Source organism: Portunus trituberculatus, chromosome 30, assembly GCF_017591435.1.
Source record: "Portunus trituberculatus isolate SZX2019 chromosome 30, ASM1759143v1, whole genome shotgun sequence".
Classification (NCBI taxonomy): domain Eukaryota; kingdom Metazoa; phylum Arthropoda; class Malacostraca; order Decapoda; family Portunidae; genus Portunus; species Portunus trituberculatus.
In genome coordinates, this window is record NC_059284.1 from 6,822,750 (window position 1) to 6,847,441 (window position 24,692).

Sequence of the window (24,692 nt, forward strand, 5' to 3'; positions counted from 1 at the left end):
CCTATCTCAAAGCCCGCCTGCTAGGAAACCGTTGCCCCGAGTGAGGAAGCCCAACCTATACTCAGACCGTGGACAGGATTCGAACCCGTGCGCTTGGAGACCCTCATACACCCAAAACACGCATGGCTCCACTGTACCACGGCGGTCTCATTCATTCATTTCTTTGTTAGTCTATTTTTCTCTATTTCAAACATAGTGGCAATTCAAATCACCAAAAAATGAACAAAAATAGGGGTCAGTTTACCATACTTTCCGTCTGTCTAACATATCACATGTATTTTTTCTTTCCCTTGATTATGTGTTATTCTATTCATTCTCTTGCCAGTCTGTTTATCTGTCCATCTGGGTTTATAATTATGACGTTTTTGGTTTGTTACTCTTTTTGTGTTTTGAATATTACTCCTCCTCGACGAAGCATATTCCTGTCTCGCTCACCTCTCCTACATTCTAAAGGGCGTTGTTTCCCTTCCACTAAGCTGGTACCTGTACTTTTCCCCAATATAAATAACTAATGTACGCCAGGAGAGGTTATAGTGTAAGAAGTTAGGTACTATTTTTCCCTTCCTTCTTTCTTCCTCCTCCACCACCTCTTCTTCCTCCTCCTCCTCCTCCTCCTCCTCCTCCTCCTCCTCCTCCTCCTCCTTCTCCTCCTCCTCCTCTTCAGTTTTTCGTTAGTGGCCTCCAAAGTACTTTTCTCTTTTAATCTTCTACTTTTCCCTCTTTTTTTCTGCCACAAACTTTCTTCTCCCGACCCTTTACCGTTTCCCTTTACTTCTTTTGCTTACCTCCACTTCTCCAATCTCCCTTTCTTACTCCCCTCTTGCTTGTTTCCTTCCTATAATTCTCCTCTTCCTTCCCTCCTTCAATTCCTCCTTTTCTGGTATATTTTTATTTCCTCTCCTTCAGCTATTATTTCCTTTCTCTCCTACATTTCTCCTGTCTTTCTTTTTGCTTTTCTCCTTATCCTCTCTCTCCTATTTCCTTATTTCTTTTCTCTATCATCCCTTTCTCTTGCTTTTATCTTTTTTTTCCTGTTCATTGTCTTCCATTTTTTTCATATGTCGTTTTCTTTATTTTCCTCTTCCATTTGTGCATTTTTCTTCACGTATTAGTTGTTTACAGGAGTTTAGGATCTGAGAGTCCTTTGTATGTACAGCATCGCATCCTATAGAGCCCTTTACGTTGCTATAAACTCCACAAACTTTCCTATAAACTCCTGAACAAGTAAAAAGAATCTAATGCTTCGTTTTATTTATAGGTTCTGAACTTAATACTTTGAGTTATGTTTTTTTGTATTTTTCTTCTTGTTGTTGTCTGTGATCGTGTTTGTCATTTACCGTGTGGGATATGAATGCGATTGGCTAGAAAACGCAAGGATAAGAGAGAATTAGAGTGGATTTACTTTACTTATCTTTTTGAAGTGTATTTTATAGTGTGGGTTATTATTATCATCTGTATTAGTGGTGAGGGTGATACTGTTGGTGGGGATGATAGTAATAGTAGTAGTAGAAGTTGTAGTGGTAGCAGAATTAGGAGGGGTAGTTGTAGTGCTAGTTGTAATAGTAGTAGTAGTAGTAGTAAAGGAAGAGTGTTGTAGTTGTAGTAGTAGTTGTAGTAGTAGTTGTAGTAGTAATAATAGGAAGAGGATTGGTGTTGTAGTAGTAGTGCTTGATATTATAGTCATTAATATTATTATTAGTAGTAGTAGTAGTATTGTTATTATCATTATTACTATTATTATTATATTATTATTATTGTTATTATTATTATTAATTTCATTATTATTACTATCACTATTTGTGCTGCCGCGAGTGTAATTAGACGCATTTCACCGCGATAATTAGCGTGAAAACCATTCCATTTTGACGTAATTAACGAATTAATGAATATGTACAATAACCTTTCTGTGGCGTAAGCTGAGCGAAAAAAAAAAATAAAAAACGATAAAAATGAAAAAGCAAACATACATTATAGATCGCGTTTCATTTTCTTTGTTCAATCGTGACTATTTTTCAGAGAATTTCGTCCGGCAAGTTTTCATGCAATTGATAAGTAGTGTTCGTTCACGTGGCAGTGTTCCGGGTCACGTGGGTGTGGCTGTGGTGTTGCGTGGGTGTTGTGGCGCTGCGTGGGCGTTTCCTGGAAGTGCTGAGGTGATGTGCACTGTAGTAAATCCTGGTTGTGGTCCATCATGTCTGAGAAAACACACATACCACGCTGTCAATTTCTTTAGTTTGTTTTTCATGTTTTATTATCCGATTCTTATTTTCCTATTCTGTTTACCTTCTGTCTTTTTACTTTTTCTTTTATAGTTCCACGTTCTTTATCTAATTATTCTCCTTCTCTCTATCTTTCTACTTTTATTTTCCTTTTTAGTTTTTTCAGCTTTCTTACTATCTGATTATTCTCCTTCTCTTCTGTTTATCTCTAATTCTCCTTCTCTTCTATTTATCTCTATCTTTCATCTTTTTTTTTTTATCGTTCAAAGCTGTTCTTTTTGTTTTTTCAGGTTTATTTATTTTTTTTCCTTTTTCTTTGTGGTTCCAGGCTGTCCTTTTTTTGTCTTTTGTTTTTCATCCCTTTATTATCCGATTCTTCTCCTTCTCTTCTGTTTTTTATCTATCTTTCTACTCTTTTTATTTCCTTTGTTTCCAAGCTGTTCTTTTTCCTGATTTGTTTTTCATCTCTTATCTCATTCTTATTTTCCTTCTCTTTGTTTGTATTTATCATCCTACTCTCTCTTTATGGTTAATATTGCATTATTTTTCCTTATTTTTTGGATATTCTTTTTATCTTCGTCTATCTTCTCCTCCCTTCTCCTTCTTTCATCATAATTTCCTTTCCTCCTTTCTTATTCTTTATCAAGTAATTCTTATTCTCCTTTTCCCTTTTGTCTGTCTCTTGCTCTTTCTTCTCCTTCAACGGTTGTGCTTTTATTAGTTTTTATTTCATTTCTCTTTTATTACGTTGTTCTTTTTGCTCTCCTCAGTACGTCTTCTTCCTCCTCCTCCTCCTCTTCCTTTTCCTTCTCCTCCTCCTCGAAATTTATCTTATTTACATTTAATTTTGTTGTACTTTTATACTTTTATTACAATGTTACTTCTCTTTTCCTCCTTTTGCTCGTCTGTTTTATTCTCCTCCTCCTCCTTCTCTTCCTCCTCCTCCTCCTCCTTCCTTTCCTGGTTTCATTCCTTGGTGTGAATTTATTGTATAGCATTATTGTGCCTCACTTGTCGAAAGTATACCTATAGTGTTTTCAACTTTATCACCACCAAGGCCATTTTATCCATCTCTCCTCCCTTCCTTCCTTCCTTCCCTTCTCTGCTTCCCTCCAACCCCATCCTCTCCCATTTCTCTCTCTCTCTCATCTTCTTCCTTGCCTACTCTTCTTTTGTTCTGTTTCTCTCCTTCCTTTTTTTCTGTTCACTTATTTTTTTTTTCCTTTCCTGTTTTCCATTTTTCTCATTCATTTTTTCCTTTTCTTTTTTCGTTTTTTTTCTTTTCTTTTTCATTCCGTCTTTTTTCCTTCCTTCCTTCCTTCCTTTCGTTCACATACTCTCATTCATTCAAGTTTCCTTCAGTTTTCTTTCTTTTCTCTCTTTCCTTCTCCATCTCATCATCTCTCCTTAACATACCTCCATGTCTTCCTTCTTTCCTCCATTCTTTTTCGTTTATTCCATTATCCTCCATCTTTCTTTTCTTATCTTTTTCCTCCATTCTTTCTCCTTTCCTCCTCCTTTTCAACCTTTCCTCTCCCATTTCTTGCCGTCCTTCAGTATACCCTATTTATTCAGTTATCTTTTTTTTTCCTCCTCCTCCTCCTCCTCCTCCTCCTCCTCCTACTGCGCCTCTTCCTCTTCGTCGTTACGATTTCTAATATAATAAAGAAGGTGGTTTTATTGTTTGCAATCGTACAATTTTCAAAAAGTTTTCTTGTTTATACATTTTTTTTTATTTTGGCAAGAGAATTCAATGTTTATTTCATCCATCCATTCACTTTCGCTGCTTCCATATTTATCGTTTCTCTCTCTCTCTCTCTCTCTCTCTCTCTCTCTCTCTCTCTCTCTCTCTTTTATAGCCCTCTTTTTTCCGTTCCCTTCAATATTCAGTGCTTTCACCCACCTCCCTTACTTCGCTCCCCCTTTCCATCATTTTCCTCATTCTCTCTCTCTCTCTCTCTCTCTCTCTCTCTCTCTCTCTCTCTCTCTCTCTCTCTCTCTCTCTCTCTCTCTCTCTCTCTCTCTCCTTCTCTTCCATGAGGCAGTTCTGTTTCCGTAGCCAGGAGGGAAAGGCAAGCTACTTCTTCCTTCCCTTCCTCCTCCTCGTCCTCCTCCTCCTCCTCCTCCTCCTCGTGCCGTAATACCTGCGGGTACCCTCGTGGTTCTCCTCCCGCCTTTCGCTTATGATATGAATTCCTGGACGGGAGGAAGAGGCTGCGAAACGAGTGTTGGCAGAGAGAGAGAGAGAGAGAGAGAGAGAGAGAGAGAGAGAGAGAGAGAGAGAGAGAGAGAGAGAGAGAGAGAGAGAGAGAGAGAGAGAGAGAGAGAGAGAGAGAGAGAGAGAGAGAGAGAGAGAGAGAGAGAGAGAGAGAGAGAGAGAGAGAATATGAAAAAAGGAAGAGGACATTCACACAAAATAGTTTCTCTCTCTCTCTCTCTCTCTCTCTCTCTCTCTCTCTCTCTCTCTCTCACACACACATTCCCGAGTCCTGGTTCTGATTATGGTAACACTGAGATTGCACCTGGCGCTAATGGCAACACTGCTGAGGTAGACGCAGTGCGGGGGCGGGCAGGTGATGTGCGCTGAGTGTTGAATTAGCTCACTTACCTGTACCGTGCTTGCTTGGCTCTCTCTCTCTCTCTCTCTCTCTCTCTCTCTCTCTCTCTCTCTCTCTCTGTCTCTCTGTCTCTCTGTCTCTCTGTCTCTCTCTCTCTCTCTGTCTCTCTCTGTCTCTGTCTCTCTCTCTCTCTGTCTCTGTCTCTCTGTCTGTCTCTCTCTCTCTCTCTCTCTCTCTCTCTCTCTCTCTGTCTCTCTGTCTCTGTCTCTGTCTCTCTCTGTCTCTGTCTCTGTCTCTGTCTCTGTCTCTCTCTCTCTCTCTCTCTCTCTCTCTCTCTCTCTCTCTCTCTCTCTCTCTCTCTCTCTCTCTCTCTCTCTCTCTCTCTCTCTCTCTCTCTCTCTCTCTCTCTCTCTCTCTCTCTCTCTCTCTCTCTCTCTCTCTCTCTCTCTCTCTCTCTCTTTCTTTAATCATTTTCATCAGTGTCTGCTGTTGTTATTGTTGGTAGTGGTTGTGTTGGTGTTGGCGGTGGTGGTGGTGGTGGTGGTGGCGGTGGTGGTGGCGGCGATGGCAATGATGGCGGCGATGATAGTGGTGATGGTGATGGTGATGTAGTGGTGGTGGTGGTGTGGTGGAGGTGTTACTTTTTATTCACTTTATTTCCTTTCTTTCCCTTTCCTTTCGTTTATTCTCCTTCTTGTTCTTGTTTTCTATTTCTACTTTTATTCCCTTTTGCTCAGGTTTGTGCCCAATTTTTACTTTTTTTTTTTTTGCTTACTTTTCTCTTCTCACTTCAGTTGCTTGTTCGTTTTTTTTTTTTTTTGTCAGGAAATATTGCTTTTTTCCTTTTTTTTTCACTTTTGTTGTTGTTTTTGTAACGTATTGAGTCCAGATATTGGTTTTCTTGACGAGAGAGAGAGAGAGAGAGAGAGAGAGAGAGAGAGAGAGAGAGAGACACTAAAGGTTATTCCCTCTCATTCCAATGACAAAGGAGGTAGGAAGAGAAGAAGGGGAAGAGGAGGAGGTAGGAAGAGAAGAAGGGGAGGAGGAGAGAGGAGGTGGAGGTGGAGGTGGAGGAGGAGGTGGAGGATAAAGAAGAGGAGGAGGAGGAGGAGGAGGATGGGGAGGAAAAGGAAGCGTAACGAAAGGAGGAAAGGAACAAATGTAACGGTTCTTCAGGTACTGTAAAATTCTCTCTCTCTCTCTCTCTCTCTCTCTCTCTCTCTGAATTTTATCATGCGTATCCTTCTTTTCATTCTCTCGTGTGTGTGTGTGTGTGTGTGTGTGTGTGTGTGTGTGTGTGTGTTTGTGCGTGCGCGTGCGTGCGTGTTTGCTTTATTCCTTACACGTGTAAAACACCGGAAACAGAAGTGTGAGGAGAGAGAGAGAGAGAGAGAGCGCTAATAGGTTTTCCTAAGTTCTGGCTTCACTAAAGTCATTTTTACCGCTGGAAAATTTACTTACCTTTAGCTTACGTGGCAATTCTTAACACACACACACACACACACACACACACACACACACACACACACACACACACACACACACACACACACACACACACACGGGGAAAGACAAACGAGAACCTCATTTTCAGGTAACATTTTCAGGTAACACTTGATCTTACTCCCACCTTCCCACGCACCTGCTCTCTCCTCACACCTTTCCCTCTTAATTCCTCTCTTAATTAACACCACCACCATCACCACCACGACCACGACCACCACCACCACCATCACCTACTCCTTATTCTTTCATGCCTACATTGTCAATTTTTTCCCATTTTTCATTTCTTTTCTCTTTTCATTTCTTTTTCTCACTTCCTCCTCTTTTTCTCCTCTCTTCTCTCCTTTCCTATGTTAACTAATTTACTTCTTCCCCTTTCGTGTTTTTTTTTCACTATTATTGCTTTTCCTTCCTATATTCTCGTAAGCCTAGAGAGAGAGAGAGAGAGAGAGAGAGAGAGAGAGAGAGAGAGAGAGGTTTCTTCTTGCTTGCTCCACTTGTAAATATTGGAACGAGAGAAAAATAAAGTAAAAAACAAGAGCAAGGAGGCAGAGAAGAAGAGAAGAAAGGAAAAGTAAAAAGCAGGAAGAGGAGGAGGAGGAGGAGGAGGAGGAGTAGGAGGAAGGAGGAAGAGGAAGAGGAAGACAAAGAGGAAGAAGAAGAATAAAAGGTAGAATGCAAAACGTGAGAGCGAAAGAGAAGGAGGGAAGAGTATTGACAAGGAAACTGAGATGGTAAAGGTAAGAAGGAGGAAGGGAAACAGTGGAAGAATGCCAGAGAGAGAGAGAGAGAGAGAGAGAGAGAAAGAGAGAGTAATAAGGGTACAAGTAACTCGTTCTCTTTCGGATTCTGCTCTCACCCTCTCTACTGTTGAACCTCTCCTCCTCCTCCTCCTCCTCCTCCTCCTCCTCTTCCTCCTCCTCCTTGCTGCATTCCGCTTCGTCGACCTTTTTCCCGAGTTTTATTTTGCTTATTTTCTCCTTATTTCCTCTCCTCTGTTCCTTGACCTCCATCTGTTCTCCTCACATTCTTTCCTTTTCCCCCTCCTCCTCCTCCTCCTCCTCCTCCTCCTCCTCCTCTTCGTCGTCCTCCTCCTCCTTTCTCTCTTTCCCTTTCGCCTCGCTTCTTTCACTTTCTATTTCTTTCTCGTGATTTTCTGCATTCCTTAATTCCTGCATTCTTTCTCTCCCTTCGCTTCTCTTATCCTACATTCTCCCTCCTATTCTTCCTCTCTCCCTCCTCACGTGAGTCTCCTAATACCTCCACAGTCCACACACACACACACACACACACACACACACACACACACACACACACACACACACACACACACACACACTATTCAATCATTTCAACTGTGGTTTCTATTTATTCATCGTCTTCCTCTCCTTTACCTTCATTTTTTCCATTATTCTTTTATTTTTCTATTCTTTCTTCATTTTTGTTTACTTATTCCTTTCCTCTTTTAAGCCAATCTTTCTTTACGTTTTTTTTTTTCTCATTTCTTCATTATGCGCCTTATTACCTCCTCTGCTTCTTTACCTCCATCTCCTCCTCCTCCTCCTCCTCCTCCTCCTCCTCCTCCTCCTTCAGCGTCCCATATTAAGCAGAAGACCAAAGACTAAGCACACGACACACAACAGAGCCATGGCTAATTAACTGCTCTCTCTCTCTCTCTCTCTCTCTCTCTCTCTCTCTCTCTCTCTCTCTCTCTCTCTCTCTCTCTCGTCCTTGCCTTGTTTGCTTTGCTTTAGAGGAAGAAAATGAAATAGAGAGAGAGAGAGAGAGAGAGAGAGAGAGAGAGAGAGAGAGAGAGAGAGAGAGAGAGAGAGAGAGGCGGGGAGTCTGTATTTAATTATTTGTTATATTAGTTATCGCTTTAAATTATTTTAACTTTACTCTTAAATTTTATATTTTTCTTTTCCTTTTCTTTGTTTCCTTTCCCTTTCTCATTTTTCTTATGCTTCCTTTTTTCTATTCTCGTATTTTCTTCTTGTTCTTGTTCTTTTTTTTTCTCCTCCTTTTTTTCTTTCTCTTCTTTTTCTTTTCCTCCTTCTGTGCACTTCTTTTCCTCCTCTTCCTTCTCCTCCCGCGTCCAGTTTGGGGGATACACACACGGCCCTTTCTGTTCCTGCGGCCACTGCGGTGAGAAAACCTAATTTCGTGTCTCCGTTTGTTGTCCAATACTTAGTTTGCGGTGTGAGGCGGCGGCGGGTCTTGTCTGGACATGTGGGAATCTGTGTGCTGCTGGAAACCCCGAGATGAGGAAGAGGGAGAGGGAGAGAGGATGGTTAGTGGTGCTACGTGTGTTGTCTAGCTACGTTTTGGGATTGACTGGCTGGCTGGCTGGCCTTGTGTTGGGCTTGACTTAGCTGCGTTTTAGGGTTGACTGGCTGGCTGGACTTGTGTTGGGCTTGATTAATTGAGTGATTGGCAGGGTTTGTTTACTGACTGAGAGGAATGAGTGACTGATGACGCCTTAACTAATTTTCTTATTATTCTGAGTGATTAAATGACTGGCTGACTGGATGGCTGGACTTGGTTGGGTTGGACTGAATAAATGAGTGAGTATCAGCATTGTTTTGTTTAGACTGGACTGATTGTAATGAATGACTCAGTGACTATTTAATTTATTGCCATAGTGACTACATGACTACATCTCAGACTGACGGACTGACTACCTGACTGACTAGCAAATTTATTAATCATATACCTAAATGAATAAGTAACTCACTCACTCACTAAACTAATAAGAAAATCCCAAACTAACTAAATGAATTCCCGAGCACCCTGTAAGACACCACCGCCCTCTCTCTATCTATCTATCTATTTATCTGTGTGTGTGTGTGTGGCGTCACGCGGGATTACTAAGGTGTAGGTGTAGATGCAGGTGTTCGGGCAGTGTTTCCTGCCTTGGGGCGTCGCGTGTCTCGTGTTGCCAATTTGGTTCCGGAGGTGAGGCCGCTCCTGCCGGACACACAACACCTTCAGGAGGAACACACTACATTATTGTTTGCTGTTCCTCGTCCTTCTGTGTCACTCTTGCTTTTCTTGTCTCTTTTATCATGCTTCTTACTTACTATTTGGTATTCATCTTGTATTGTCCTTTCGTTGGTGTTTGCTCCTCCTCCTCCTCCTCCTCCTCCTCCTCCTCCTCCTCTTCTTCCTCTTCCTCCTCCTCTTCTTCCTCTTCCTCCTCCTATGTCTTTGTCGTTCCTCGTTTTCTGTCTCCCGTCTTTCCTCTTAATCTTCCTCCTCTTCCTCCTCCTCCTCGTCCTTCTCCTCCTGTTCCTGTTGTCCCTTCTCGTCCTTTACTGTTCTTCCTCTTCCTCCTCCTCCTCCTCCTCCTTGGCAGTCCTTCCTCTTCCGTTGCCTGCTCCCTTTCCTCCTAATCCTTCCTCCCTTTCTCTCCTCCTGCTGTTCCTGCTGCTGCCATTTCTCCTCCTCCTCCTCTTCCTCTTCCTTCGCTTGCCTGATATCAAGGAAATTGGTCGTGACGTGAAGGGTTTCGTGTGTGTGTGTGTGTGTGTGTGTGTGTGTCATGCCTTCCAGTTTGTATCCTTCCTTTAAATATATATAGATGTGTAATTTCATAGTCATATTTATTGATTAATTATAATATTCATGTTCATGAATTGTATATCATGAGTCATTTCCTCCCACAGAATAGTATCTTTGCTCTAATGAATGTGTAAAGGTTCGATCGGCTTCGGTACAGTTGGCAACACTGGCTGTCTGAAGCATTATGAAGCGTGCGTGGCGTATCATACTGTGATTCGAACCCTTGAAGCGCACATCACACATATCACAGACCACATACCACACTCTAGCAACATTTTCACCTTTATTTGCATGTTGACCAAAAGAAATATGAAGCACCTTGCATACACTCATTCGCAAAGTAGGTTACGAAACGTCATGAACTGACTCCTTCATTCTTTCACACCGCTACCATTAACTAGTGGTTGAAACAAGGAGGCGGGGCATAGGTGTCTGCTGGTGGAGGAACATCTCTGCCTATGCGGCGCTGTTGAGAAAGTGACCCGCCAAGAACAAGCTGTGAGGCTGATCGGGCGCGGGTGAACGAACACTCCTGGTTATGTTGTCCTGTTGAGAATGATACGCGTTTTGGAGTCAGTTTAGCTTTGTGAGAGAGTGAGTAGTGTGCTCTCTCTCTCTCTCTCTCTCTCTCTCTCTCTCTCTCGTTCGTTTTCGTTTCGTTGTTTGTTTTATATTTAATTTTCTTATTTATATATATTTATTTAGCAGCAGTAGTAGTAGTAGTAGTAGTGGTAGTAGTAATAATCCTGGGCCATACTGATTGATGGAATTTTTTTTTTCTTACTCGTTTCATTTTTCCCTGATTTTACGTAATTTCACATTTTTGGTCAAATTGTATCGATTCATTTTCTCTTGCTTCTATTATAACAATTTAGTTACATTTGTGGTATGGATATAGATAGTATGTATATAGGTGTATGTATGACCAGTATTAGTCTCCATAGTCGTCTTGTATGTGTATCACTCACTATTTTCAATCATACGTGCTGGTCATTTCTATCGTATTTGTACCCTTCTATCGTTATTTTGTCCTGGTATTTTGTCATGCTAGAGTGGTGGATGGTGAAGCAGTAAAGGAATGTACCTTCTTTCACTCTCTTCCTTCCAGTTCACTTCCCAGAATCCCTTCCTGTCCGTCCCATTTGCCTATAATCCATATCTCCACTTCACCTTAACCTTATTGATTCTCTCTTGCCTTTCATTCTTTCGTCGATCTTATTGTGTTTTATTTTTCATCACGTTCTGTTGTTATTCTTACCTTTTTTTAATGTTTTCTCGTCTTTATTTCAGTCCTCCTTTCTCAGTCTTTCTTCTCCACGTCTCCTGTAACATCTCATTCGTTCCGCTCCACCGCACCTCCTCCTCCCCCCCTCCCTTCTTCCCTCCCTCACCCACATCCTCACTCCTCATGTTTCTCGTTCCAGGAAAATTTGTGTTGATCCATTGGCTTTCCAGAATTCCAGGCACACGCACGTACACATATTCACACACACACACACACACACACACACACATTAATGAAAGGCACGTTAATTTGTAAAAATATTTTATTAAATACATACAAATCTGCCTGCCTGCCTTCATTCAATATATATTACTTGACGCGAACCATTGGGGCGAGGGTCTTTTTGGGGGTGTGTGGTTAATCTCTCTCTCTCTCTCTCTCTCTCTCTCTCTCTCTCTCTCTCTCTCTCTCTCTCTCTCACCGGTTCCTGCTCGTTGATTGTTCGTTGTCACCTTAATTAATTTTACACCTGCTGGGTGGGCGGCCACACATGTAGCCAGCGGTCAGTCACCACAAAACGCATATATACATACACATGTACACGCAAACACACCACCAACATATGTACACTATAACACACACACACACACACACACACACACACACACACACACACACACACACACACACACACGTGACGCCCCTGCTCCCCCCGCGCCCCGCCCCGACACAACTATGCTATGGGCACCTCGAGGAGCACCTGGGCGGGCTGGGCGGGACGACACCTGAGCCGCCCCTCGCCTACCCACTGACTAGAAGCTCCAGCCCCGCCCTCAGGTGCTGCCCTCCATCCTCTAGACACACGAGTAACATATCACAAAGCTTTGTACATTAAAACAAGGAAACTATAAACAAGGAGATAAAACCGATGGAAATAATAATACAAACGGAAAACTAACGAAAGCACCCCAGGTAAAGAGACAAACGTATATTTGTGTGTATATATGTACGTATGTATATATATAATATGCATATATGTATAACGGAATGAGAAACCAAGTCTTGGATGACCCTCTCTCAGGTTCCTGAAGGCGGAAGAGCTGAGGAGAAACAGGGAGGCGATGGTGAACGGCAGACACCACGTCTCGCGTCCTCCGAGGGCAGGGCATCGTCCCCCTGATGAGCACCTTGGGAAGAGCCGAGCCTCTAGTGCGGCGGCGCCTCTCCCAATACCGGCAGCGTCTGTGGCAAGAACACGGAGACTAGGATCACATGAAGAAGCAGTAAGTACGAGGAAGGTAGAGGGAGAGAGCGTAGATAAGGCAAAGTAGGTAGGTAGGAGGAAGTAGTTATAGAGAATAGTTGCCTCTTGCAGTTTAACTTATGCTCTGATGTTCACACAGTAAGGTTATAGGAACAGAATGCAAATGTGAGTGTTCTAGTGTGATTTGCTTGATGACCAGTCGACGTCTATTCCCACGATCTTGACTGAATGATAAAATTTCCCCGACTTTGATTGAAAGACAAAATTCCCCCTGTTTGGTTGGTTTCACAAGCTCTTACAAAGTTTCTCACTCTTGCTTTTGTTCGAGGCGAGTACAAGACGTTTTGTTAAAAAAGGAACAATAAAAAATGGGTATGTCAGAGGATACAATGTGGAAGGGTCACACAGCAAGGTCATACCAGGTCACACACACACACACACACACACACACACACACACACACACACACACACACCTCCCCCCCACTCCTACACACCCATACTAAGTAGCCCAGGCAGACCCACCACCAAAGAGTAGTGTTAAAGTCTTTAATAATCTTCAAATTACCTGGAATATAATGAAAGGGAAGGTCTAATTAACAGATGGATCTTGTAATTTCAAAAGTTCCTAAAGTGTGAGGAACATTTAGATCTCTCCCTTTTCCTCTCTCTCTCTATCTCACTCTCTCACTATACAGAGAACCCTCGCGCCTCGTGTAATGTATAGGGAAAAATGTATAACTTAAGGTCCACTGCAAGGTTAGGTTAGGTTCCGCCCCTTCCTGTAACAGAGAAATATTTAATGTAGGTACTCTCCAAAGCTCCCTTCTCTGCCAGCTCTAATTTTACTCACGTCACTAAATATACTGTTCTCCTCACTCACCTCGACTCCTCTCATTAAGTGGAAAGTGTAAATGTGTGTGTGACTATCACGTTCCCTGCACGCATGCACGCACACACACACACACACACACACACACACACACACACACACACACACACACACACACACTTAGAAGTAGTGTGTAAACAGATAAATAGAACAATGCAAGTGTTTTCAATGTAAATCTCAACTTTCTTATTAATTTAGCATTTTCTTTCGCTTATCTCATAACTACAAAACCGAACCCACAAATACACACTGTGGCAAAAATAATAAAGGCGAGTGAGACAAAGGAAGGGAATGAGAAACCTGATAAGGGTGTGTGGAAAACCTGAGGAGAGGAATTTTAAGGAAGTAATCGAGGACAATGTGAGGGTAAGTAATCTGATCCTCCTTTAAACACATTCTAAGGGAAGGTCTTTTGATTATTTCATTTCCATTATCAACTAAGTCACAACTAACTCTTCACAGCTACAGGAAAAGTAACTAAAGGACGAGAGTTTCTATTTCTAGTATCTGTCCAATGTAACAACAGTTTTATCACATTCTCGCAGTCTGAAAAACTACATTCTTTTTATGAAATCTAAGAATGATGTTTGTTTTTTCATTATGCTGTCTGAGTAAGGCGTTATAATCATGCAATGAAGGAGAATCTCTCCATGCAAGGTCATTTTTGCTAACTCTTTCAGCACTATAAGGGGACTGACGGCTGAGTGGGCCCTTTTTATTTATTCATTTTTTGTTGCCCTTGGCCTTGGGCAGTCTTTCCCTCCACATTCATAGTCAAGAAAAGCTCAAGTAATCATTTTCATCCAGTCAAAGTACCATGTAGGGGGAAGAAGAAGTAATCTAATCTTTTCTAACTTCTCCCAGGTCAATATTCACCTTATTCTCAGTGCAGAGGCCATGACGGTCCAGCCTCGTGTACTCCCGCCCTGATCGTGGCCGAAGTGTGTTCACGGAAGACCTCGCCAGCAGCCTGAGACCAGCAGCAGCAGGAGAGACATGAGCTAGTGAGTAAACCAATAGCAGACCACACACACACACACACACACACACACACACACACACACACACACACACACACACACACACACACACTGGACTATGAATTCTGTCAATACAAACTATTTCCACGGTCTCTCTCTCTCTCTCTCTCTCTCTCTCTCTCTCTCTCTCTCTCTCTCTCTCTCTCTCACCTGTCGTGGTCGGAGGAAGAGTGGGAGGAGGACAGGCTAAGGGTGTCCAGATAGTCACTCATGTCCGACGCCCCAGATGAGGTGGATTTGGCGTCCCCGCTGCCACTACTGCTGCCGCCCGCGCTGCCGCCCGCCCCGCCCAGCTCCTGGCAGGACGCTGCGACACCTGGCGAGGGAAAATGCTTGTGAGTGGAGGGATAGGTGTGTGTGTGTGTGTGTGTGTGTGTGTGTGTAATAATTATGTGTTGCACTTATTAACTTTATACCACGTTAACATTCCTTTTTCTTGTCGATAAACTAATTGTGTTTCTCGTCGCTCTTCCTGATGTAAGCACTCTTCCTCCTCCTTACCTACTTTTCCTCCTCGGTGTTACTCGCAGGAGGCATAAATTTTAACGCTTGACAACATTAAAAGTCCAAATAGCTGCATTACACTTTACACTTTTATCAATATGCTGCTGGTGCAGACTCCCTCGTTGCCGTGCGTTGCGTCACTTGCATCTCGATAACTAATATATTTTTTTCCCCGTACCGTGTAAATGAACGCCAGTGGCCCCGGCGGACATTAAGCTCCATTACAAGTTAATGTATTAACGAATTAGATTTTCATTATGGGTTAATGTTATTTGGTAGTGATGATGGTAACAGTGGGGAGAAGCAGTAAAATGAGGCGGTTAATTGCTCTACACACCAGCATAAACAACACCTGCACGACGTACCGGTATACCTGTTTTCTCTCTCTCTCTCTCTCTCTCTCTCTCTCTCTCTCTCTCTCTCTCTCTCTCTCTCTCTCTCTCTCTCTCTCCCTTTGCAACTGTAACTTAATCTAAACAACCTCTACTAACCTCTCGTAACCTTACACCTCTATTAACTTATCCTGAAAGAGATAGACCGCACTCTTTTTTTCTCTAACCTAACGAAATCTCACAATATTCCTCCTAAACTATTTAATACAGCCTCCACTCATCCCCTAACCTCTTTCCTCCCCACTAAGCTTGCAGTCACCATTCCAATAACCCCTACATTATTTCCCCTTTCCCTTCCTTCTCCCAGTTTAATCTCTCACTATTCCCAACCCAGCATCCTCTTATACTGTATCTTCCTCATCTTCATCCTGCAACCACTTCCCTCTTAACCTAGCACCCATTGCCTGCAAAATCTGCCGCCCCTCCCCCGCTCATTCTAACCCATTACCTCTCCTTCATTCTATATACCTCATTCCTCCTACTCCCCCTTCTCTTCCTCCTCCAAATTTACTTCAGGCCTTTAACCCAACCCACTCAGCCGCTCAATACTAACTCCCTATCCTCAGGCCCCTTCATCCCTTCACCAGTGCTCCTTATCAGCCTCCTCCTTATCTTCCTCCTCCTCCTCCTCAAAGGCAAGGCAGCGCTCCTTCAACTTCCCTCGCCCTCCCTTCACTCCTCCCTCCCCGCTGCTTTAACCGGTGTCCTCTGAACATGCCCTTTCCTCCACGTTGGTTGTCCCTGCGTCCCCACCTGCCCCCTCACGCCCGTTCACCCCCGCCAGGTACGCCCACCTTCAGGTCCTTGCCTTGCGACAGAAGGAGTTCGTAGAATGCAAATTGGATTGGAAAAAAGTAACGGAATGCGTTTCAGCGGAGGCTTCACCTGGTCTTGCCTTCATATCCTGGAGAAAACACGAGGATACGAGATTACCTGTAGATTACCTTGGCCAATCTGCCGGCGGCCTGTATGCAAAATGCCGCCCTCGCTCCTACGCCCATTAATTACCCGGCGAGAGCTGATTAAATCTGCATGCCAACCGCACGGATTTTGCACAAGAACTGGTACGGTACGCGATCAGCACGGGCGTAATCCTTCATGCGATCTCTGCGCGAGCAACACCGTGGCTTAATTTGGCCCGAAAATGTTGGAGCGTTTGTGCTGATAATCTGGCGGCGCGGCGGCGTTTGGTGCTGAGTAACAGTGAGCGTGCTGTGGTGCTGAGCTACGGAGTCACTCTAGTGTGTGTGTGTGTGTGTGTGTGTCATTCAGGAAAGAGCTGCAAGCGGCGAGCTCTGTGTTGAATTTGTGATGTGCAGCTTGGAGGTCTGCATGCAGATGTTGTGTTGCAGCAGGTGTTCGTGTGTGCGGGAAGCGTGATGATGATGATGATGATGATGATGGTGGTGGTGGTGGTGGTGGTGGTGGTGGTGGTATTACTCATGTAAACACGACACGCTGACGGAGACGTGGCTGCTTCCCTGGCAGGTGTACGGGGCTTACCTGAGTGCGTGGAGGTGGCGGCGGTGGTGGTGGGAAGATGAGGGCGGCGAGAGCGGGGCAGGGAGGCGTGGAGGCAGTGTGAGGTGAGCAGGCGGTCCACAGCTCTCGGGGATTCGCAAACGCCGGAGTCGCTGCTGGAGGCGGAGTCTCTGTTGGCCGTCTTGCCGGGCACTGAGGAGGAGCGGCGCAGGACACACACTCCCTCCGCTACCAGTTCCCGCGCTGCGCTGGTGATGACCTCAGGCCGTGGGCTGACCTCCACGTCGGTACACACGCTCTGGTCGGGTGTCACCGAAGACCCGTCTGCGTCCACACTGTCGTGGCGCAGGTCGCACCCGCTGTCCGTCGCCGCCTCCGAATTGAGTCTGTTGTTTCGTCTCCGCAGCGATGAGGTCACTGTCTGGCGGTGCGTGGGCGTGGCAGTGGGCGTGGTGGCAGGGGATGGCCACGCCTCGCGAGGCCGAGAGTCTGCGGAAGTAGAGCGTCGCGGCGCCAGGGTGAGGCAGCGGTGACTGGCGGCCACGGACTGGGAGCGCCCATACCGGTTCTCTGTTATGCTCAAAGACCGACTGCGGTCCTTGACGGGCGTCTTGACCTCCGGCTCGTCGCTGAGGGTCTCGCAGGGCACGAGCTCAGCGGCGGGGCGCGTTGGGCCCATGGGGAGGTAGTGGGGGTCTGAGGGGAGACGCGGCGTCATGGACATGTAGTGGTTCTCACTGTCGCTGCCAGACACCTCAAGCGTGAGAGTACACTCCCCAGCGCTGGGCGAGGTCGGCGTGTGGCGCGTAGCTGCGGAGACCACCATGGGCTCGGGAGGGACGGCACCCTTGGGAAGGCCGCCCGCCTGACCTGCGCAGGTCTGGGCCAGCACGGTGGTGCCCGTCTGGCTTGTTACCGCCGTCCGCACGTCACGCACATTCTCGTACAGCACGAGGCTCGCCGCGAAGTCCATGTTGGCGTAATTGCCATGTGAGGAAGTGACGACCTGTGGGTGGCGCGGTGGGGGTGTGGGTGGTGGGGTGGGAGGCGGGGTGGGCGCGCGGGGCTTGCCGGTCTTCTTTCGTTTGTTGACCACCGCGTACAGTGCGGCGGCGTCTTTGGACTGAGGATGCGTCTGGGAGGCGGGGGGCTGCGTCTGGTTGGGTGGCGTGGGTGGCTGCGGTGGGTGGCGAAGAATGGTGCCAGTATTAGCGTCTACCACCGGCATGCGGCCGTGGCCGTCCACCCGCAGCTGCTCGCATGGAGCCTCACCCTCCTCGCGCCGCCCGCACACCAGCGAACCCGCCCATCCTAGCATCTGCCCGCAGCTGGGTGCGGCAGACACCAGACCACCCTCGCACCATACACCTGATGGGGCAGCACCTTCGCCTCCGTCTGCTGTGGATGCCGTAGGTTCTTTCACTAGCGTGGTGCCCTTGTCGCACATGACCAGGCGTCGCGGCGTGTCATAGTGAGCCGTGGCAGCGACGTGCGATGACAATATCCGCGGCGGGACGTCGTAGTTGTCCAGAGGGTTAAGTGCACCACGTGGGGTTGCGGTGCCGCCGACTTCTTGCTGCTGCTGCCCCAGCTGTGTGGCGGCGAGGTGTGGGTGCTGAGTGAGGCAGCACTGCTGTAATCCAGGAGGGTGCATGTGGGCCAGGGGGCGCGGGTGGTCGTAGAGGGACTCCGGAGTGGGTGACGGGGCGGTCATTCCCTCCCACGACCCCCGCGCCCATGTGGACGCCCACCAGGCGCTCTCGTCCCCGTCGTGGGTGCTCAGCAGTTGGCCGGAACTACTAACGGGTGTGCATCCCGGCACTGACTGACTCTGACACGAGGCGCGGCGACTCCACGGTGGCCAGGCGATGGAGTGAGTGTCGGTATAGTGGCCGTCGCCGTGGTCTGGGAGAGTGTCTCGAGGCGTCGTCGCCGTCGCCGTGGCTTCAGACGCTGCCAGCGACACTGTCTCGCTACTGAGGTCCATGACACTCACCTCCCTAAGCCAAGACATCTCGGTCCTACTCTCAGCACGTGATCCTGCAATGGAGAAAAAGGGAGGCATTACGCACAGGGGGAATACTACTGTTGAGCGAGTCACTCGTAGCCGCGTGCTTCATTGTGAGCAGTGTGGCACTTTGAAAACACAAGGCATTCCACAAAGGAAGAAGCTGCAGCAATTAACAGAATAGCAGGATATTCTTTGAAAACATTTACGGAACCATCTTGTTACAAAAAAAAAAAAAAAAAAAAATCTGCTTACTTGACGTTACTTGTTTACTAAGAGAAACTACCGAGGAACTATGTTGTGGCGTACATTAAAGTTTCTTGGGCTTATGTTGATTAAAAGAAAAAAAAAACATTACGCTGCTTTATCTTCTCAACAAGTTACCTGAGCAACAATTCAAAGCCAAGTGGAAGACGACGGTAATTAATTATAACAAGAATAATAATATTGGAATGGCAGACCTCTTCAAACACATTGAAATTCAAACACATTGAATAACCTTAATTAGTTCACCTTTGCGAGCGGAGACGTTGTATTACTCAGACTTGAGAAAATTAATAATTCGCAGAACCGATCTAATAAAAAAGCTCGCTGAACTTCACAGGCGAAGAGACAAGAAAGAAGGATGAATGAAGATGGGAAAAAAAAAATAGGAAAGACAGGGAGGGATAGGGGAAGAGTTAAGAGAAGGAGGAGGAGAGGGGAGACGACGGGATACGTGCGGGAGAGGATGAAGTGGAAGGCGAAAAGTCTGAGGAGAAAAGAAATGATGATGGAGTGGATAGGAGGAGGTGGCGGATAAGAAGGAAAGATGGGAAGTGAAAAAAGATAGATGAGATGCAAGGAAGATCACGCGATAAAAAGGAAGAGGAGAAAGAGAAAGGCAAAATGGAGGATGATGAAGATGACGGAATGACAGAGAATAAAGATGAAGAAACGAGAAAGGAAATATAAAGACGATGGAGAGGGAAGAAGAAAAAGACAGTTACAAAAGGAAGAACTGAGAGAGGAGGATGACGAACAAATAAAAGATAAAAAGAACACAACCATGGAAAAAAAAATAAAAGGTGAGAAGACACGAGATGGACTAAGAATAAAGAACAAGAAATGGAAAAAGATATAAAAAGAAAGAGAAAGATGAACGAAAGGCGAGAACGGAAGTAATAGAAGAGAGAAAAGACGAGAAAGAAAATGGAATGAAGGATACAGTACAGGTGAGAGAAATGCAGGAAAGGGCCATATAATCGCAGGAAAGGAAAATAGAAACTAGAGAGAAAAGGAATAAGAATAGAGAAAACTAAAAGACTACAAAGGGACCAATGGAAAGACCGGTTTTGATACGGATTTGTAAAGTTACACACACGATACTAAGCGAGCTATACACGGGGAAAGTTATCATACAAACACACATACATACGAATACTTATAGTCGGTAAAACATATATGCACCTTCCACCCAACCACTCCCTCTCCATGTATACACTTAACCCCTTCAGTACTGGGACACATTTTTACCTTTTTACCTTAAGATTTGTGTACGACAAGACCATTTTATTGACATTGGGAACGGTCTATGGAGCTAAGAAGATTAATGGCCACAGTCTTCACTATTCTAATACCGCGCATGAGTTTCTGAAGCTGCATAAACTCGCCAAACAGTTAAGAAGAGTGAGTACAGAAATGCATCATGGTACTGAAGGGGCTAAACACAAATACGTATACCCAACTAACACACGTCTTACCTGTGCTGGGCGTGGGTCTATTCCGGGGCTTAGCAATGAGTCCTCTAGCTGCCTGGTCGATGGCGTGGGTGACTGCATGGGGAGCGTCGGAGAGTGCCACATGCACGCCTGTCCACCGCCCACACCGCGTCCCGCCTTCCCACACGACACGCCCGTCAACCACGCCATACCGCCTGGGGGAGACACGAAGAAAGGATGATGGAAGGTTGTCAGGTGTGTTGTGGAGGAGTGGGTTTCCTCAGTCCTCACGCGTATCAAATGTGATAATAAAAAAAAATACAGTAATGGTAAAAGTAAAGGAGAATGACTACATGATAAAGAAAAAAAATAATGATACTGGAAAGACAGGAAAAAGTTACTATAGTTGAAAGTTGAAAACAAAAAGTCAACAAAACTATAAAAAATGAATGAGAAAAAAACGAAATACTAAAAAAAAAGTCAACAAGTCTATGAAAAATTAAGTGAGAATAAAAACGAAATACTAAAGTGATAAAAAAAAAAGAAATACTAAAACAAGTCAACAAAACTATGAAAAAATAAATGAGAGAAAAATACACAAAGAATAAAAAGCAAAAAATCAAGAATAAAAAGTAAAAAAATCCTTCAAGGGAATACTGAAAACCTAAATAATAATGTGGCGATGTCTCCCTCGTGTGTACCTGGCAGGACATGTCTCACCTGAGGTCTTGGGTGCTCCAGGCGGCGAGGAGACGAGGAGGCGTGCCTGTGGTGAGGCAAAAGCGGTGGTCCCTTACGTGGAATCTTGCAGGGCCCGCCGACACCCTGGAGCGAGGCGGAACCTGCAGCACCTGAACGAGGAACTGTTGCTCTGGGGGGAGAGGAGAGGAACAGGTGAGTGGAGGAGGAGAAAAAACACACATGGAGGAAGAGAAAGAGGAGAAAAAAGGCTCAGGGAGGACAGGTGAGGAACGGCAGAAAAGGTCAAAGGCTTGCTAGAAATAGATAAAAGAAGACCACTAAAGAAAAAGGAGAAGAAAAAGGAAGTGGGAGAGGGGAGAAAGCCACTAAAGGGTAAGGAAATGGATGAGGCTGATGAGTTTGTTGGGGAGAGCGGATGAGTGGTGAGGGGAGAGGAAGTGAGAGGGGTCACTAGATGGAGGGGAAGGCCAATGGGATAAGAGAATGAAGGTGGAGATAAGAGAAAGAGGAAACGAGAGTAGAGGAAGGAGGAAGAGGTGCTGTTTAAAGTGGATAAGGGAGGAACGCCAATGGAGGGGAAGGGAATGGAAGAGATTGGAGAAATAGTATTGAGGGAAGAAGGGAGGAAGTGGAGAGGAGTCCTAAAGGAATGCTAGGAAGGGGAACAGTGACAGGTGACATAAGAGGAGCTGGAGAGGATGAGGAAACAAAGAACGGCAGGTATCTTGGGGGATTGCGGAAGAGAGGCAGAGGGAACCGAGGGACTAAGGCGGGGAATCCCATTGCGTCACATGTTTTAAGGCGGTTACGAATACCTGACTCGGCCCATCCCGTCACTACTGCTGCTACTGCTGCTACTGCTACTATTACTGCTGCTACTGCTACTATTACTGCTGCTATGCTGCTACTACTACTACAGCTATTGATGCTGCTGGTATTACTACTATACTGCCACTGCTACTACTACTACCACTAGTAATAATAATAATAATAGTAATAATAATAATAATGCTGTTACTTCTACTACTCATCTAACATATTGAATCTTGTGTTACGGAAATTTTATTGTACGTAAGTCTATAAAAGCATTCCTACACACACACACACACACACACACACACACACACACACACGGTAGCTCAGTGGTTAGAGCGCTGGATTAAAGTCTGAGGACCGGAGTTCGATTCCCCGGCCGGGTGAAGATATCTGGGTGTGTCTCCTTTCACGTGTAGCCCCTGTTCACCTAGCAGTGAGTAGGTACGGGATGTAAATCGAGTTGTGACCTTGTTGTCCCGGTGTGTGGTGTGTGCCTGGTCTCAGGCCTATCCCAAGATCGGAAATAATGAGCTCTGAGCTCGTTCCGTAGGGTAACGTCTGGCTGTCTCGTCAGAGGCTGCAGCAGATCAAACAGTGAAACACACACACACACACACACACACACACACACACACACACACACATCCTTGCCGCTCATGATCTCGCACAAAGCACCGTGACTCTGCAAGTAAACACACACACACACACACACACACACACACACACACACACACACACACACACACACACACACACACACACACACACACTTAGCCTTTGAAAAACAGACAGTGCTATTCTTACACCTGTCTTCTTAAAGAGATTACCGTCACACACACACACACACACACACACACACACACACACACACACACCTTACCTTGACCAAGCGTCGATGTCATTTTCACCTGCCATTGCAACAGCCTTTCCCGAGTATCGAAGGCGACCACAATCGTCACGTCCTTGCACAGTAAAGCTAGCGTGTGACTCTCCTTGTCCAACGTAAACCCTGCGGGAGAACCAGACACACAGGCCCTTTAGGTAAAAATAGCGCCAGACAGGTAGATACGTGCGCGAGACAGACAGGTGGAGAGAAACCTGGCTCATAACAGAAATTGATATGAAAGAAAAGAGGAGAGATTAAAAATAGCGAGGACAGAAAGATTGATAGACAAAGACACTAAATCGTGGTTCAGACTCAGGAGATAATGCGAAGTATGAAAAGAGGTTAAATAAAGCAACAAAGGAACATATGTGAGTAACAGACAGGCAGACAGACAAAACTTGGTTAGACAAAGAAAAAAAACTTGCTAAGACGACGAAAAAGAAAACTTGCTAAGACATACAGAAAAAGAAAATGTGCAGATGGAACAGGAAAAAAATCGGAAAAAACAGGAAAGTCATGTAGACAAACAGAGAGAGAGAGAGAGAGACTTAGCTCAAACAGAAAAAAATCTACACAGAGAGAGAGAGAGAGGGTGGAGAGAAAAAAAAATGAGGCGTCGGGGGTGGAGGAGAGGAAGCGAAGAAGGTACAGAAGTAGGAAATCCACTAAAACCATCCGCCCCTCCTCCTCCTCCTCCTCCTCCTCAGGGTACTTTTAAGCGTTAAAGAAGGAGTTTCAGCTTTAGGGGGACGCAAGGACGACGAAGGCACCGTTAAGCTGAGAACAGATATTGCTACATGTACCTACTGACGGCAGGGGCAGAGACGGAGGCGGGGGAGGGTGAGAAGGAGGAAGAAAGAAACCCAAAGGAAGAGCAAATAGATCAGTAGACCCTTATGAGACAGTTAGTGATAAGTTACTCTATCTAAAAGCAAGAAACACTGGATAATAAAAGCTGGAGGAAAAGGGAAGAAAGAAAGTGCTGTAGATTTGTGTGGTAGAGAGAAAGGTTAAAAGTTCAAGGGTAATTCACTAGAGATATGGTGAGGGTAAGAGACTGGAGAGGGATTAAGAGGGTGTGAGGTGCACTAGAATGGTAAAAGGAGTGAAAGGTGACAAGGGCAACTACAAAGGGGTGACTACACTACTTACATAAGGAAGAATGACGCTTAACATAAAGGAGAAGAGGGAGAGAGGGAGTAAAAAGGGGAGAAAGGGTCTTGAAAAAGGGAGCGAACGGAACATAGGATGACAAGGGAGGCTATAGAAGGAGAGGAGAACTGAGGATGTTTTTGGAGAGAGAGAGAGAGAGAGAGGGGGGGGGGGAGACGGCAAAGAAGATATGGGCCGGAAGAACGTATTGGAGGTGAAGGAAAGCGAGATATGACACTGAAAGGAAGTAAATGTAAGGAGGAGAGATGAGAGAAGTAGAGAGATGAGAAATGGGATGCTGAGCTGTGACGTTCTTTAGTAGTAGTAGTAGTAGTAGTAGTAGTAGTAGTAGTATTGGTAGTAGACAACTTTACAACTTTAAAAACCATGAGTATCCATCCTTGCACAATTCACTACTACTATCGTCATTAATTTTTTTTGCTCTCTTTTTCAGTGGCTGAGACAAAACCTCGCGTCCTCAGCAGTGGAGCACAAAAAGCCCTCGAGGTTCGCGTTAGGCAGCCCTTGACAACCTGCCCTTCAACACACCACTACAGGGAAGGCAGCTCGTAACCAACCCTCCCTCCCTCTTCACCTGTTCCTCCTTCCTTTCGTCTATCCATCCCTCCCACTCCCTCACTCCCTCTCGTCTTATACTTTCCCTTCCCTCACTCGACTCTCTTCCTCACCTCTTCTCTCTCCCTCCCTCTCCTTTTTTTTACCTCTCTCTCTCTCTCTCTCATTTTACTTCTTTCTCTTCCTCATCGTTACTGTTGTTGTTGTTGTTGT

The 24,692-nt window shown here is 45.3% G+C and overlaps 1 protein-coding gene across 1 annotated transcript in view; it reads right to left on the minus strand.

Moving 5' to 3' along the window:
- Positions 1-11,370: 11,370 nt before the first annotated feature.
- The window catches only part of LOC123510852, a 49,199-nt gene continuing 35,877 nt past the window's right edge, over positions 11,371-24,692 (minus strand). Inside the window, exons 4-10 of the mRNA XM_045266294.1 lie at positions 22,746-22,874; positions 21,068-21,218; positions 20,390-20,562; positions 16,661-18,679; positions 14,412-14,577; positions 14,098-14,191; positions 11,371-12,308 (exon numbers count right to left, since the gene is read on the minus strand). Of these exons, the coding sequence (XP_045122229.1) occupies positions 12,273-12,308; positions 14,098-14,191; positions 14,412-14,577; positions 16,661-18,679; positions 20,390-20,562; positions 21,068-21,218; positions 22,746-22,874 (2,768 nt within the window). The 3' untranslated portion in view covers positions 11,371-12,272. The remainder of the gene's footprint in view (positions 12,309-14,097; positions 14,192-14,411; positions 14,578-16,660; positions 18,680-20,389; positions 20,563-21,067; positions 21,219-22,745; positions 22,875-24,692) is intronic.